An 18411-nucleotide genomic window follows, 5' to 3' on the forward strand; every position below is an offset into this window, starting at 1 on the left:
ATGTTCTTCTGCTTCAGAGAAAAAGGGAAGACTCTTTGCAAGCTCATTCAGAAATATGCACGTTTTCAGTGAAGCAGAAGCACTATTATGCAAAGAATAAGCGAGGGGGAGTGAATGAGTTATTAATAGATCTACATGTTTCTGCTTCTGTGGTTAAATGGAAACATTTGTGTGGACGGCTCATATGTGGGTTACCCTTAGGCTTCATTAAAAGTGGATCAATTGGGTGTGTAGCTGAGGGTGTGTGCTCATATATAGTCATGTGTCTGTTCTTGAAGTATGCATAGACAAAGAGGAGAAAGACATCTATTAAATAAATCAGAACCATAAAGTGGAAGCCAGTTAATTGCAATTGATTTCCTTAAAAGTATTGCAATTAGGTGATTGTGTTTTTAAAGCCTGTGTGTCTGTCTGGTTGATTAGATCAGTTTGATTGTTCAAAGAGTATTTGACATCGGGTTGTCAATCAGTCCAAGGGTGTGTGTATGTGTGTGTGTGTGTGCGTGTGTGCGTGTGTGTGTGTGTGTGTGTGTGTGTGTGTGTGTGTGTGTTATGCGTGATGGGTGGAGAGCCAGTAGAACAGTGTTTTTCAACCTCCACGTGGGGTCACCTGGAATTTAAATGGGGTCGCCTGAAATTTCCAGTAACTGATAAAAATACAAATAAATACTTACTAATAAAAATATATATGGTGAGACATGTAAAACTCTGAAGCTGAAACTGAAGCACTGTGGTACTGTTTATCTTTCAAATGTTCATTGTGGTCGGTTTAAGATGCTGCAGCTCTTTCATAATTCATAGTTTGAGTCATTGTTTTTTCAGTATTAACCCTTTCATGCATGAATCATGAAAACCTTAATTAAGATTTTATTCTAGACATTTAGGCATGAAAAAAACAACAAAAAAAAACTATGTGATTGATTTTTTATGATCCTATTTTTAATGGAGTTACCAAAATGTCCACTCAGCTGGACACCATGCGTTTAATGTTAGAAGCAAAGAAACATATATTTATGGATATACTGTGAGAAAACTATTAAATAAATGCTGATAATCTGATGTTTTCTCAAATTTTAACATACCTGTCCTGCATAGATATAATATGCAAAAAAAAAAACTTTTTTTCTAATAATTCACAATTTTTTACACTCAAACATGTTACTGCAGATCAGGTTTATCTAGAATAGCAAAGTTATAGTAATGGTATGAATTGCAGCGTATGGGATGATGCATAAGTGTCCACTGTGTTGGCTGATATGGAACTAAAACAACAAAATCCATGAATATACAAGAGAACACATTTGAACAGCTGTCCACTGTAGTGACCACTATGCATGAACCCCTTTAGCCCTATCAGCCCGCCGGCGGGCCGAAAAAATTATATTAATATTCATCTACTATAAAAATATAATAAATCAGGACAATGGATGTTTTTTTCAACTTTTGCTTAAAGTTTAGACCCTAATGTTAATAAAAGTACATCAAAAGTGTATTTTAGTGCAAACTTTAATGTTCAAACATGATTTTTAATCTTTGTGGGGTGAAATATACGCTATTAAAAATTTCCGACACGAACAATTAATTTATGCATATCATCGTCAATCTAGCGGAAAAAAAACAGGTGAGGATAAAAAATTCTAATTTCTCTTTTAGTTTGTTACAGTTTACTCAGGTATAGTAACAGATACAATATTTTAGACAATGGGAATAGATTCTGTGAGGTCTCTAAATGCCCACAGACACCAAGAACATCCATATGAACCTTATTATTATAAGTATTATAAGTAATTCTTCTTTTACTTTGGATATGTCTTTTTAGGCATTTTTCCCCTGAAAATATGGTCAGGGTTAAACAGGTTAATTGTCAGCCTTGTAAATCCAAGCTGGACTGACTGTACATACCCTGACCAAGGGAAATAAAATTCTCACTTTGTTCAGTAATCTCAGACTGGCTTTTCTGCCTCTGTCCATAATAATATACATTATATAGACTAAATGTCATCTAAAATTAACGTTTATTTGCAACATAGTACAGCAAACTATAACATGATCAAAAACAAATTAATTTTAGCAAAAAAAAAAAAAAAAGTCTCTGATTTGAATGTCTGGGGTCACCAGAAATTTGTGATGTTAAAATGGGGTCACGAGCCAAAAAAGGTTGGGAACCGCTTTAGTAGAATGTCACAGTCAGTGGTAACCGATCCTGCCTCCCAGAGTCATGTGGATGTCAGAGAAAGAGCAGAGGCACAGGTCTGCTCTGAAATGAGAAGTGACGCTTCTTCCGCTCAGCCAGTGTTGCATCAGAACACCTGACTCCCATTCTGTCACACTATCATACACACTTCCCCTCTGTCTGTTTGTCTCTTGAACACAACCCTCCAGCACTTTCCCTTCACTGCATCCCAACAAACAAATCTGACCTGAGTAAAGTTCCCCTGATGACACGTAATGGTTGATGTGGCATGAGAGGTCACACACAAGCTTCACAGACTCACACTATTTCTTCAAGGCAAGTTGTCACATCTAAGCTTTAAGCCCCTCTGGTGGATAAACCAGTCAGAGAAGGAAAATGGCTTAATTCCAGTAAATTAATGGCAAACACCCACTGCGCCTTTTGTATCTTCAGGGTCTTTAAGAGCTGAATGATGCTGAGAGTGGAAGAAAAGATAAAGCTGCAGTCAGAGTGTAGAATGTGTTTTGGCTTGATCACTCTGATCATACTGACTCCCACTAGAAAACCTTTTTAAAGAGTTTATTTTGTTTTAAACATCCTCTACCAAACATATGTCTAAGATGAGTAAAATTAAACTCATCCTCTCCTGAATAAAACTAATTCAACCAGATGGGTGTTTAAAAAAAAGTTAAATACTGTATAGACTAGCATAAAATACATGAAAGCTACAAAGAAAGGATGAAAAACAAAAGTTCAACAGCTTCAATACTGACATATGGTGCATAATTATTAGAAAAACATCACACAAGATTAGAGCTGTACAATATATCGTTTGAGCATCAGCAATGTACGTGTGCGCAATAGTCACATCGCAGGTCCTGCAATGTAGGAGGAAAATGAACTCAACATGTTCTCATCTAATTTCAACCTGGGTACCTGACACACACCGCACGCAGCAATCCACCAATCACAATCGTTCTTAATCAGTTTGCCAAAGCAGACCACGCCCCTGCACATGGAGTGAGTCACTGGTAATATTGAAAAATGAGCAATGAACAAGAGAAAATCACTGAAAACAAAGACTTGGTGCCAAAAAGAAAAGCAAAGTCAGTTATCTGGAATGATTTCAGCTACAAGAAGGATGATACTGAAACATGTGTTCTGTGTTGACAGTGCCACAACAATAGGTAGCACAACTAATTTGTTTGACCATTTACATCGGTACCACACAGCTATTATATCGTCCTGAGTATTTTTTCATATCGCGATATATATCACAGGGTTTAAAAAAAATCACAGTGTCAGTTTTTTCCAATATATTGCAGCCCTGTTGAGCCGCATTATGTAATAAATTCCCATTATGTAATAAAAGTTCAAAATGTATTAAGAATGTCACATCATCTTGTAATAAAGCCACATTATGTAATAAACTGACGCATTTTGTAATAAACTGCCTCAATGCATTATGTAGTAAATTTTTTCACATTATGTAGTAAGTTATTACAATTTGAGAAATTTATTTCAAAATGCACTTGACACATTAAACTGTGTGATTAAAGTCCTGATTACATTACCTGTAGCTCCTGTGACTAATTTCTTCTAAATTGCTCTGAAATTATATTAATTTGGATTGTTATTACATAATGAACCATGTTATTTCATTTTTTTTTTTTTTCTTTAATAAAAATGTGTCAAAATGCATTGATTAGTTGATTACAAAATGCGTCAGTTTATTACATAATGCGGCTTTATTACAAGATGACGTGACATTCTTATTACATTTTGAACTTTTATTACATAATGGGAATTTATTACATAATGCAGCTCAACAAGCCCTATATAAGATAATTTCTCTAAACAGATTTCATCCCAGCTTCATTATTCCTCTCCATTCTTTATCTTTCTACCTCCTCTAGTTGTTGCAAAACTACATGTGATGCTCCTGAACTGTAGCTGCCACCACAGACTAGTCTTCTAATCAATCACTCTTCACCCCACGGCCAGGAGAGACCACCCTCATACCACCACCATCACCCAAAGCAGTCTTTTAAGGCAAAAATACACACACCTCTATTTTCATCCTGTGCTCTTTGGAGATCAGTGCGGTGGTCTTAAAAGCTCCACACTGGGGTCAAACCAAATCCCAGGGGAGAGATTGCTTTGCAGGGTCTGTATTTCAGCCCACATGTACCCATCTGCTATTTGACCACTTCTTGTTGCCAGCATTGCTGTCAAGAACAAACAGGAATGGTACTGCAATGGCAAGGATTCATCCAGGAGATATAACGCTGTTTCCCATTAGTTAGATCCTATCTATGTAATACAAGCCAGAGAAGTAGAAGAGTTTAATACCTGTGAGAGGTCATATATCACAATTGTGAAGTTGTACCCATGAATTTGTGTACATATGTATGGGTTTAATCAGGTGAAGGGCTTGGTTTTACCATCAATGCTTTTTCTTTCATCTCTTCTCCTCTTATCTCATGGAAAGCGGGTGATGGAAGATGCTCTTCACTCTGGAGCCTCTCCTCCACTGACTCCATATTACCATAATGAAATTGAAAAGAAATTGAAATGGAAATGACTGCCACCCGGTGACTCAGTCCACCTGACACTGGCAGACAAATAGAGACAAGGCTGAGGGTGCTAGAGCTGCAATACACAAGCTTCTGCTTTTAATTTTACCACCCACTTTTAGTCAGAAAGAGAGCCTGAGAGCATGTACAAAAGACTTGAGAAAATGTAGTGGAGAGCAAATAAATAAATAAAATGACCACTGGCATGTAAATAAGAGCTGTTGCTTTTACACAAAGCAGTAGTGAACCGTAGTCTTATTTAAGGACAGATTATTCCCTAAGCTTCAAGTTCTCAGTGAGCTGGCATCTGTTCCTTGTTTCTGTGGTTAAATGCTTTCACACTGGCATATAAATTAAGAACCAAACTTAAATGTCAGCCAAAACTGTGAGCATTAAACAGATTTAACAAAAAAAAAAAAAAAAAACTGTAGTCAGGTGTAGCAATGCATTAGGCACTGCAGAATTACTAATACAGTTAGGGAATACAATTAAACGTATGACATCCTCACATGGGGCAGCTTGCTCCTTCTCTGTGGGCTCTTCTATTTTATGAGCCTGGCCTTTGATCTTGTTCACCAGCATTAGGAGGCGACCTTTAATAGAAGTAGCTTGTTCATCTTCATCTTCCTCCATAGGGATTCCTATACAGCAGAAACAGATATACATAACATATATGAAGCACAAGCTATATAAATGCAATCTCTGAAGCTAGAGCTCCTGTGTGGTAATACATGTCATGTGCATCATATGTTTTATGGTACAAATTGTATAGTGTCTGCAATTTCGTAGCAATTTTGCATCTTTTATTGTTCTGTGCGCAGAGGGTGCACTGACAGATCTACACCATGAGGCAGGATTGAATTGCCTTTTAGATCGGTAGTGACACAGAGGGTTGGGCAATTCAATAATTTATCAAAACATCAAGATGTCAGAGTAATTGAAGCGACTAAACTCAACCTCCTCTGCGGAAGAGACAGAGAGAAAGGCAGACCTGGAAAAGCATTTCTGAACCTATTTACTGGTACATGCAGCTGCGGCGTGTGCAGCAATAACAGCAAAAAGCCACAATTATTGCTGTGTTTCAATATTTTATATTTATTAAAAAGATATTTCATCCAATCCAATCGCAGCCTTCAAGTGGTAATTCATCACATTATAACCCCCAGTGCTTGTACATTTCATGTGTTTATTAAAAACATCTCACCACAGTGGAGTTGCAGCTGGCCATGAAAATCATAAAGTTCCCCCTGGATGTCTGTTGGACATGGACAGTCTTCACCCGTACTGAAGGTTAGCAGCATGTTGATCTAAAATATGAACACATATGAACATCACTTATATGTATAAATATTCAAAAAGTGAATGCTTTGTCTTTTCTTCTTCTTTTTTAGTCTCCATCTGAACATGATCTAATCTCTGCATGATTCACAGAAAAGAAGAGTTTAAGTGTTTAACTCTCCCTGACGTACTCAAACCAAAGGCAAGGCAAGGCAGGTTTATTTATATAGCACGTTTCATGTACAAGACAATTCAAAGTGCTTTACATAAAATATTAAAAGCATTACAGCAGGGAAGCAATAAAAAGTATAGGCATGAGAGAAAAAAAAGAAAAGATGAAAAAAAAACCAACAGATAAATGGATAAAACAGACAAAAACTTTTAGCTTAATAGAAACAGTGCAGATCTGAACTTCTGAATAAAAACTCTATTCAAATGCAGCTGAGAACAGGTGGGTCTTTAACCTGGATTTAAATAAACTGAGTGTTGCTGATCTGAGGCTTTCTGGAAGTTTGTTCCAGACATGTGGAGCAATAGAAGCTGAATGCAGCCTCTCCGTGTCTGGTTCTGACTCTGGGAACTGACAACAGACCGGATCCAGATGACCTGAGGGGTCTGGTGGGTTCATACTGGGTCAGGAGCTCACTGATGTATTTTGGTCCTAAACCATTCAGAGCTTTATAGACCAGCAACAGAATTTTAAAGTCTATCCTCTGATGGACGAACAGGCAGCCAGTGGAAGGACCTCAGAGTTGGACTAATGTGGTCCACTTTTCCTGTCTTAGTGAGGACTCTAGCAGAAGAGTTCTGGATGAGCTGCAGTTGTCTAATGGATTTTTTAGGTAGACCTGTAAAGACACTGCTATAATAATAAAGCCGACTGAAGATGAATGCATGGACTAGTTTTTCCAGGTCCTACTGAGACATCAGATCTTTTATCCTTGAGATGTTCTTAAGGTGATAGTAAGAATATTTTATTACAGCCTTGATGTGTTTTTCAAAGTTTGTCTGAGTCCATCACTACACCCAGATTTCTGGCCTGGTTGGTGGTTTTTAGGTATATAAGATTGAAGCTCTGTGGTGACCTGTGGTGACCAAAGGAAGCAGACCTTTAACCCATAAAGACCCAAAAAGCCACCATCCACCAAAACCATCTACATCTAAACTGTTTAATACCTGCTGATCCAGTAATCCTATCAATACATGCAAATAATTGGAGTAAAATGCAGTTTGATATGGCTTGCCAAAAAGCTATTACAAGGAACTGAACAAGAACAGAACCACCAACAAAGGACCGATGGATCACAAATATTGAAGGAATATATACAATGGAAAAAAGAACTGACAAACTGACTACAAGAAACACAAATGAACAAAAAATGGAATAAATGGACTGATTACAGAATCCGGAATGGTGGAGGGACTGAATAATGTGAATGTAAGGTTGTGTAGTGTACCCAAGCAAGGTTTGTTTGTTCGCTTTTTGTTGTTTTTGCTGATTATGTGTTTATAAAATTTCAATAAAAACTTAAATGAAAACAAAATGCAGTTTTTCATCTTTTCACGGTCATCGTATATGACCCATTTGGACATTCAGAGGGTCCGTAGTGAACGTGGAAACACCGTCATCTTCTACAATATTGATTCACCAGTAAAACCCATGGAGTTGGATCAATGACAGTGGATGGAAATACTGGGTTAATGGTCAGTTAATGATAGATTTTGTGGAAAAAGTCATGTTTTGTTCATTTTTCCCCGTTTCTGATATTATGACAATCAACTTTAATCTGAGCTTTTATGAAAATCTACATAATCAGCAAATTGAATATGGGAAATGTGGGAAAATACCTGATTTTCATTGAAAAAAATGCAAAATACAAAGGATATCATTATCATTAACAGTGATAAATCACTAAAGAAAGGTTAAATAAAGAGAAAACATTATTTGGGAACTGCCACAAAAGTAGCACTAGGTCTTTATAGGTGAAAGTTGCTGTGAAGCACTGAACTCTATCTCTAGCTGTGACCTAAAGAGAGGATATGTGTAGTTGTGCAAACAAACAAGTGTGTAATGACACTATAGAGAAGAAGGATGAACTGGCCTTGAGCCTTTTTTGTAATACAAACACAAAAGTACAGAGCAGGGCCAGCTCAAGTGGAGGAGATTCAAGTGTAATTTAAATGAATTCTGAGATTGGCTGCATATGTGGAAAATTACAGATGTGTAAAATCCTCCACTGAATCATCTTGTTACATGCATCATTTGACGCGGGGTGTCTGCAGGCCTTTTTGTGGTCAGTTTTCAGACACACAAGTATCTGACTGTAGGATTTGTTCAACCTGAGCCAGAGGTCCTGACGTATAACCTCAGTTAGAGATTTACACCTTCAAACCACATGAGCATTACTGACGTCACAGGGCAGACTCAATGGTCTTGAGAGTCACATGAGCAGAAGTGCAAACTCCTGTGGGAGGGATGCCAAACAAAAACTCTGAACAGTGCCAAGTAGGTACAACATAGAGCAGCAGTAATCTACATGAGGTTATTTTGAAGCTTATAGATTAAAAAAAAAAAAGAAAGCTATGATATGGTATTCAAAGTGAAATGAGGCAAACAAATTAAATACAGGGTGTCCCAAAAAATTTGACATCATTTCATCACCTAATAATTTGTTTAAAATTTGTTTGCTCTTTTTGCTCAAAAAAGTGTAATCCTTTTTATCGTTCTGCTTTTAGGAATAGACATGCCATTTACTGTAACAGAAAAGGCATTCTATGTGTTGAAGTATGCCTAAACTCAGTCAAATGTGAATGCGCAACATGAATTTGTTAGAAAATTTCATAAACAAGCGCCAACAGGAAAGCAGATTTGGACGTGGCGTAAGATGTTTCAAGAGGAAGGCTGTTGGTGTCGGAAAAAAAGACCTGGGTTAGGGTCACAAGCGGCGCACACATTGAACATTTGGAATAACTTTGGAACATTATAAAATTACCATCCCCCAGAATTTTTAGTTTGAAATTTGTAGAATAAAACATTTTATGTCTAAAATAAATCCTATTAAGTATCATTTCTCCTACAAAGATGTGGCTTAGTGACCTCACGAACATACTCCATTTAGAAAGAATTAGACATACTCTTATGGATAAACTCATGTTCTTTGAAAAAACTTGGTCACCTCTCATTCAATGTCTCATTCCTCTTAGCGGAAATTAACTTTTCACCTTACTCTAGCAAAGTAATGAATAGAGGGAAGGGGATGAGTGGGCAGCGGGGGGGGGGGGGGGGGGGGGGGGGGGTAAGAGGGATATTTATTTTTATTTATACTTGTTTTCTTTTGCTTGTTTTTCCTCATTTGTGTTTTGTGACTATTGTTTACGTCTGTTCTTTATTGTTATATGTTCAAAGAAAACAATAAGAGTACATTATGACATAACTGCACATTTATTTATATGGATGTAAAAATTCCGCACACAATGTGTATGCAGTAAACATATAATTGTGTGACAACGTGCTCTATTAGAAACATTTGAAAGAAGTGTCATTTCTCCTGACCATGTGGTCACTCTGATATGGACATCTCAAATGATGTCAAATTTTTTGGGACACCCTGTATATTAGATGAATCTGTCATTGTATCATAGATAATCGGGTGTTAATATCAAACTCTTTTCTGTAATGCCGGTGTAACTGTGTTCCAGACTACTACATCCCGTTTTGCATTACATCATTCCTCTGAGTCCTGCAGTCGACTCACCTGCTCTTGAGGAGGGGAGCGGAACTCTTTGGTCTTTTTTGCAGTCACAGCAGCAGACATGTTGAGGGCCAGCATCAGCTCATTGTAGCGAAACTTCTGGTTGTATTGCAGTTTGGAGACGAAGTTGTCAGAAAACGACACAATGGCCTCGATGCGGTGCTTCAACTCGCAGTCACAGAAATAATGAAGTAACTCACACATCTGGAGAACAGACGGGGGGAGGAGACGAGCATGAGTGCTGTTGCATCACTGTTGTACATGTAAAGGCAGCTGTTCTGAGAGCGTCTGACAGCATTTATACAAACAGCCTTATGGCTTCACATGATCTTGCTTATTAAAGTGACATTTTCATTTATGAGATCATTTATTCAAAACAAGACAGAGCCATTTCATGTTTGACTAACTTCTGAATGGCTCTATTACACTGGAGCAGTTATTAAGCATGTGATTTACAGTGCAGCTCTGTTGGGCTTATGCAGTGACACGGCACTTATGGATGCTCATTGATTTCACATGTTTGGCCGTTTACCTTCAGTGACATTAATGTGAGATGATGTTTGAGCTGTTTTTACGTGCTCCTTACCTGTCGTTTGACGGGCTCAGGAAGCCTCTTCTCTAGGAGTCCTTTCATTGGCTGTTTAGCCTCTTTGGCGGCCTCCTCTTCTCCGGCTTCAACTGCCTTTTCCTCTGCTCCTTTAAGTCCTTCCTTCTCTGTGGCCACGGCAGATCCTTCCTCCCGTGTCTCTCTGAACACATTCGGATCAATGAGCAGCAGAATTTTATGAACATCCTCACTACCTAAAACTCCCATTGTCAGCAAAGTGCTGATGAGCTTTAAGATCGGCACAAATTGGTACTCTACACATCCTCCGACTGGATCTCGGATGTGGTGCCCGCCACCTTGTACAGCCTCCGTCAACATCAAAATTGCTTTCTCCTTTAACGCATCAAGTGGGATTTGGGGGCTGTACAGATGCTGTTCCCGTTTGTTGGTGATAAAACAGGGAGGAGCAAAGTTGAGGCGGGGTTTGAGTGACGTGCTAAGTCCGACCCCAGGTGGGAGGTGTTTTTTTGAAGCGTCAGAAAAGAGGCGGATGGAGCGTGTCTCAGCCGTGACAGGAATGATAAACTCATCTTTCATCATGAGTCGTGCGCCTTTGGCTGTCTCCAAATGGATGCTGATCAGGACATTGTAGAAGCCCTCACGTAGCATGCCTGACAAATACTGGTTGTCAATGGTGTACAAGAGCTGTGACTGGTCAAGGTGGCTGCAGAGGACGTGGGCCACACGTGTGTTTCCCAGAGCACACAGTGCACAGTAGAGTTTCAACGTGTGGTAGTGGAACTTCCTCATGTCCTCCTGCTCTGACAACTCCATGATATCAACACACCTGTGAAAAAGAGAAAGGACATCTTTTACAAATGCATTTTGATGCTCTGATATAGATTACTTAGAGGGCAGACCAACATTTGATATGTAATGTTATTTTACAATTCTCATAAAATTGGAAATTAAATAAAAACTACAAAAAATACAGCATAAAACAAAACCCAATGGCAAGTGAAATCAGCTTTGTTTTTGTTTTTCCTGATGATCATCGAAGTATCATGGTGTACAATAATAAAATGATCTTGCATAAAACAGAACCTATAGTAAACAATAGGCTTGTAAATTATATATGTTGTCATACATGGTCTCATTATGCTTCAAAATAACAACAAAAACACTTCAGCATTTGTAAAACTAACTGAACTGAAATAAACAGAATTTTAGTTTCAGACAAGAACTAAAAAAAAAAATTCTAACTCTGTTCTGAGGCCTTAAAAAATCAATAAAAATACAACAGTCCATAGTGGGGGGTCTGAAACTTTTTCAGCTCAAGAATGAATTGCCTCAATATCTACTTTTTTAACTGCTCCTAACTCATCTAAAGAAATGAATCAAGGTGGGATAACAGAATGTCAATTCCAGCTAAAACTGACAGTTAATAATCACATCTTTGGTATTGCTGAAGGAGGACCAATCATCCTTATTTGTATTGTCTGAGGAGTCACAGACGTATTGCTGTGGGATTCAATTGTATTTTCAGATGAATGGATGAGTGGTGAATTATTATGTGAATAAATATGTGAAGCATGGAAAATACCTATAAAAAGAGAATTGAAAAAAAAAAACAAAAACCTGACAGTTAATGTTAGCTAGCCACCAAGACACCAATAAAATCAACACTAAAATACATAAATAAACGCAAATGCTTAACTTAACCGCTGTAAAAACTCCGCCTTTTAATATTTAGTCTTGCTTTAATACTAAAAGTTTGTCCAATTTGTTAAGTTTTAAGCTTTCTTTAGTGAGTACCTTTCTAGCCAATGTACATTTAGTATAATTTTCTGTCTTTGGTGAAGCAAAAAAAAATGTACAGGGTGGGGAAGCAAAATTTACAATATTTAGAGGCAGGGATTGAAAGACAGTGTATGACCAATTAGTTTATTGAAAGTCATGAGAATTTATTTGCCACAAGAAAATTGACATAATAGAAAATATTTTTATTCTATGTGTCCTCCTTCTTTCTCAATAACTGCCTTCACACGCTTCCTGAAACTTGCACAAGTGTTCCTCAAATATTCGGGTCACAACTTCTCCCATTCTTCTTTAATAGTATCTTCCAGACTTTCTCGTAATAGTTTTGCTCATAGTCATTCTCTTCTTTACATTATAAACAGTCTTTATGGACACTCCAACTATTTTGAAATCTCCTTTGGTGTGACGAGTGCATTCAGCAAATCACACACTCTTTGACGTTTGCTTTCCTGATTACTCATATGGGCAAAAGTTTCTGAAAAGGAATGGATAATAGTGTTAGGTATGATTATGACATCAATATATGTTTGGTTTCAAAACAACTGACGTAGTGCCTGCTGAGAAAAAACAACTAAATGTTGATTGTAAATTTTGCTTCCCCACCCTCTATACGCTTTTATTTGTATTTTACCTTAAACATTATTTACATGATCAAGAGTGGGGTAATCATAAAAGTCCCATCTATTTCACCTAAACCTTTTGACTAGAAATTGATTAAGTTGTAGGCCCAGATTTGTAAGAGATACAGTACGGAGAGAAATTTGTTTCTTTATTAATCAATCAAAAAGAACAGATTTGCAACCAAAAAAGAGATTTGAGAGCAAAAGAAAGTAAGTGGCAATCCAAAAAAAAGATAATTTTGCTTGATTTAAAAGCAAAATTATCTTTTTTTTGGATTGCCACTTGCTGTCTTTTGCTCTCAAATTTCTTTTTTGTTGCAAATCTTTTCTTTTTGGTTACAAATCTACTCTCTTTGATTGATTCATAAAGAAACAAATGTCTCTCCATAACAGCCCAGTGCACACAGTATCTGAACTGAAGAGACCAAGGCAGCAAAAAAGAAAAAAAAAAAGAGCAATACATTTTCATATCATAGCATTATGTTGCTTTTTACTCTGTACTCTTTTGGGTTTTGGTCTCAAGTTTGGGAAATGAAGGTCAAAAAGTTTAAGATTAATATAATTAAGGGTCAAAACACGGTATTCGAAATCTCTCAGACGGGACATTTTAGAGACAATTTGACAGATTATTGTTGCTAAATGACCAACATTTTTATTTTTAAATTCATTTTTGCTTTAGTTGGACCATAAGGGATTATACAAAACAATGAGCTACTTTATATCGAAATAAATGTTGGAATGGCAATCAATTAATGTTCACTTTCTGACGGGACATTACTGTGACCCTCAATAAATAACAACACTCAATGAGCAGACTTTATGTAGTGTATGTTTTTTGTGTAAGTGTACGATACCTGTTCTCCTCAGGTATGTGCACAGCCAACATCTGAAGGGGCTCCATACACTGGACCACCCAGCCATGCCTCTCATTAACCCTGGCCGTTTCCACCTTAAGGAATATGTTGGGCATACGGCTCCACAGCACGGCATTAATTGTCTGAACGTCTAAACGCGGCGGACACTGAGGCACTGGGTTCTTATGTTCACTCTTAAAGATGGCCGACGACAGCGGCATAGCATTCTGGATGAAAGTAAACAAAGATTTAGAGAACGACTCCAACTGTTTTCTAATATCAAACAACTCTTATTGTCTCCACGCAACAGCAGGTGCAATTAAAGAGATTTACCTTGATTTTAGCAAGCTCAAACTGGAAGAGGTTAGGGCTGGTGGGTCGCACAAACACAGCAGGGAAAAGCTTTGTGTTTGGTTCCACCTGCAGCAAAGAAAAAAGCAGAATGTGACAAACAGGTCCACACAGGAAGTACACATCAAAAGCTTGAGTAGAAGTAAAAGAGCATGAGTTGCAAAAAGCAGCTTAATAATGAATCATTTATCTCCACCACTTAGTGTGTCCGTGTGTGTGTGTGTGTGTGTGTGTATATGCATGATCATTTAAGAGTGTCGGCAGGCAGGATGACTCAGCGCCGGGTGAAGCGTCACTGAATTTCAGTGAAGGGGAACATAAGAAGATTATACCCTTCGAAAGGTTCCGTGAGATATAGTTCTCAAACTCTTTCTGAACAGGCAAATTCTCTGTCTGGAATTCAACAATGCATACGTCACTGTTCTTAAATGCGAAATAACATATGAAGAGACACAAGGTCAAAATGGTCAACTGGGAAAGTAAAGTAGGTTAGCAAGTAAATATCTAATCATGTTGATGATGTGTTGACATACATGAATAAACTCTGATTGCATGACTTTTTTCTTCTGCATGAACATATCTCCTTATACATACATCCAGAGATGACGTTAGACTATAATCATCTGTATTTACTTTATTAAATCACTCAAAAATGAAAACATAATAAGCCTAGTTAATACAATATTGATGCTTTTGGGATGTTTAATTTAAAATGTGGCATTAATTACATTTGATTGCTTTTCATTTACTTTTCTAACAAATATTTTAATGCCGACAAGTCCTAGAAACATAACTTCAATCCATTCAGTGTCGTCTTGGGCTTGCTCAAGGAGGATTTATTGGGTTTCCTCTACAGTCATTTGAAGTCCTTGAGCTGAATTTGTGAAGAGCCTTGAAATAGTCATGTACAGTATTGTGATCGGTGCTGTATAAATAAAACTGAATTGCATTAAACCTTCCAGTTATCAAAGTTGAATAGTGTTATTTTTTTATTACACGACGGCGTATTAGAGCCACCTAAGAAAATAAAAACGCTTATCACTAGGAGAATAAAGTCGTAATATTTTGAGAATAAAGTTATAATATAATGAGAATAAAGTCGTACCCACTCATCGAATAATGTAGAACTTGGAACATTTTGTGAAGTTCTACTTTCATTTGGGGTTTACGCACGCTGAAATACTGAGTCTATCCCCCCATCAACACTTTATCATTAGTCTAAGGACTTTGAAGTGAGTTTGCACACGTTTGGGTTTGTGTCGTCGTAAGAACCGAACTGATTTGGAGCAAATTGCCTCTTTTTTGGAGGAGAAACTGACAAAGTGGTCGACTGCAGGGCTATCGGTGGTTACACCACAGAACTGTTGGGTTTGTTGTTTCTCAAGAAACTGTGAGGATTCAACTGCGAGTTTTGGAGTCCAACAGAAGTGAAAGTTGCTGCTTTGCTTGTTGCATTTGCTGTAAAACCAGAAACTTTGTCGAATTTTCAAAATATTATGACAATCTCATAAAAGTACGACTATTCTTGTTAAATAACGAGTTTTGTTTTGTTTTTTTAACGACTTTATTGTCATTATATTATGACTTTATTCTCGAAATATTATGACTTTATTCTTGTTACATACTGATTTTTTAAAACTACGACTATATTCTCATCATATTATGACTTTATTCTCAAAATACTATGACTTTATTCTCGTAGTGACAAGCGTTTTTTTTTTTTCCTTATGTGGCCCTAATACACCATCGTATTATTAAGACCTTTTTCATTCTAACTTTATTTAAAAGCAATAACAACCAAAAGAAAACCACACATTTAGATCTCAAACATAGTCTGATGGTAATCAAAGAAAATTATATTCGGTGTTTCAGATGTGATACTGAAGTTGGTTCCTTTCTACACTGTACCTGGCTGTGTAGGAAAATGAAGCCTTTCTGGCATGATATCTGCTCCACTTTAACCAGGATCACAGGGGTTAATGTTCCAGTGGACCCTGAATTTTGTTTACTGGGGAACTTTACATGTATTCCTTGTTCTCTAAACAATGCACATCTCAAATTTATGGAAGTTATGCTATGTGTGCCCAAGAAGTGCGCTGTGGTGTCATGGAAATCTGATTGTCCTCTTCTTATTGATAGGTGGTCTTTTGAGATGAATAGCTGCATCCCCCTGGAAAAAAATCACTTATTGTCTCAGAAAACGATATAACACCTTTTTGAAAATTCGGCAGCCATATTTAGATCATATCAGTGCATCTGTTACACCAAGTACTTAATGTAGTTGTCTGTATTGACCTTGCACACTGACTGTTTTTCTTTTCTTTTTCTTTTTGTTGGGTAAGAAGGTTATCCTTTTTGCCTTGCTTTTTGTTCTGTCTCTATACTGTTGGTATATTGATATGTTTGTACACATTGCATTTATATAAAACTGAAAATATTTACTAGAACAGATAACCTACACAATACGACTGCAGAAAGAACTGGGTAAAGAACGCTGGGAAAACTGGCACATTTACATAACCTGTGAGACAAATTTGTAAACCATTAAGTGTAAAAATTGTGTTGTTTGTCTAAGTAATGTGATTTTTGTGACCCCTTGACCTCATGACCTGTTTGTGCTGTTTTTTGTTTTTGAATCTGTAAAAAAAACTTTCATAAAAAGTAAAAAAAAAAAAAAAAAAAAAAACCTCATACAGAAAATAAAATATATGTTAATAAAAAAGAAAAATATATTCCATATAGAGTAAAAGTTCTTTATCAAACATAATAATTATGGATGTAACCACTATGTCATCACCATCAGGGTGTGATTTGTTGGGGGGGAATGGGGGGAATCAACCCCCCCTCTGGTTTTTACATCCCTACTTCTGCTCATTGAATTTCATCCTCAGGGGGGACAACCAGCCAATTGAAATAACAGGCAGGTTGTGACTGTTTTCTTACACCTGTATCCTATATTACTGGCACTAACGTTCACCTGAATCGAACTGTCGGTAGTCTCAAAATTTGCGAATGTCCCCATGTACTGGGGCACTGCAAAGAAACAGGTGTAAACGTGACAAAGTCATGGGGCCCAGCATTTGTGGAGGTCCATAGAGCAGTGGAGGGGGTCCAGTCGATAAAGGTTAGAAGTTGTGAAAATTTCGTGTAAGATCTGCTGTATAATAGAGGAATAGAACCGGAGAGCTGGATGTAGAAAGTACGTAAAGTTTCACTTTCATTTCACGCCACCGTTAGTTACGTTAGTTATGGACCGTACCCCCACGTATATAACTGCCACCCCTACCCCCTCCAACAAAAAAACAACCCCCCCCCCCCTCTGTTTTTTTTTTTGACAAATCGCACCCTGATCACCATCATATATAATTGTATAATTTTCAGTGGGACTACACCAATTACAGTTACAGTTATTTTCTAAATTTAACTACACATCATGTAATTGTTACTCACCAACAGTGTTCATTACCTGGTACGATGTAGATATGTCCTTTCCATTAACAGTGAATGTCACCAGGCCAGTAGCCAGGTCTATGAGGCATCCGATTTCCAGATCCACATTGGTGCGACTAGAGGAGTGGGCAGCGCTGGTCACCTCACCCCCCCACACCATGTAGCAGTTACTCCTCCTCACACTATCAGAGTGCAAATTATCCCTCATTAGTCTTGTCATGCCATATATAATACAGTTAATAAACCATGACTGGACAAACTATAAATGCCAAGACAACTGTGTAACAGCAGGAAGTTGACTTTACCTCTCGTGCACTCGACCACGCTCATCACCTAGCGTTACAGTCACTGTTCGATTCTTGCTGAGGTTGAAGTTGTTGCTGTAGTAATGGTAGTCCGGGGTGACCCAACCAACCCACACACTGGCAGGGTCTTGACCAGCGAAGACCCTTACCGAGTGGTAATACTGTAATGACATATACATGTAAGAGGAATGACAGTACTGTAATTATTGTGACTAAAAGACAGTCTATCAAAAAAATATATTACTGTTGTGATGCTGCTGTAGTCCACTCGTCTGCTTTCTTCACTGTGCCTCACAGATCTCAATGGATACCTGAAAAACACATCCAACAAGAGAGTATTTTAAGTGTGCAATAAGGTAGTAAGATTAGAATATTCAGTATTGTATAAAGTACTGGAAAGTTATATTTGAGTAGAAGTACAGGTACCCTACCAGAAATGACTTTAGAAGTTCAAGTCACCAACTGAAATGCTACTCAAATTAAAGTCTTGAAGTATCTAGTATTTACTGTACTTAAGTATGTCAAGTAATCTACAATTAAATGTACTCAAGTAATGAAAGCAAAAGTACAAGTACATGTTAACAATAACCAAAGGCAGTCAGGATTTTGAATATTACACTGCTGCTCACATCAGCAGACTGTTGACAGGTTGAGTGTGGACCGTCGTTTGCACTTGTGCACTACGCA

The 18411-nt window shown here is 37.5% G+C and overlaps 1 protein-coding gene across 1 annotated transcript in view; it reads right to left on the reverse strand.

Moving 5' to 3' along the window:
• Positions 1 to 18411, reverse strand: part of LOC115413408 (ryanodine receptor 3) — a 126853-nt gene that overhangs the window by 49707 nt on the left and 58735 nt on the right. The window contains exons 33-41 of the mRNA XM_030126223.1: positions 17969 to 18035; positions 17725 to 17885; positions 17436 to 17601; positions 13952 to 14038; positions 13619 to 13845; positions 10366 to 11173; positions 9783 to 9983; positions 5954 to 6056; positions 5259 to 5390 (exon numbers count right to left, since the gene is read on the reverse strand). Coding sequence (XP_029982083.1) covers positions 5259 to 5390; positions 5954 to 6056; positions 9783 to 9983; positions 10366 to 11173; positions 13619 to 13845; positions 13952 to 14038; positions 17436 to 17601; positions 17725 to 17885; positions 17969 to 18035 — 1952 coding nt within the window. The remainder of the gene's footprint in view (positions 1 to 5258; positions 5391 to 5953; positions 6057 to 9782; positions 9984 to 10365; positions 11174 to 13618; positions 13846 to 13951; positions 14039 to 17435; positions 17602 to 17724; positions 17886 to 17968; positions 18036 to 18411) is intronic.

The sequence above is a fragment of the Sphaeramia orbicularis genome, chromosome 22 (genome assembly GCF_902148855.1).
Source record: "Sphaeramia orbicularis chromosome 22, fSphaOr1.1, whole genome shotgun sequence".
NCBI lineage: Eukaryota > Metazoa > Chordata > Actinopteri > Kurtiformes > Apogonidae > Sphaeramia > Sphaeramia orbicularis.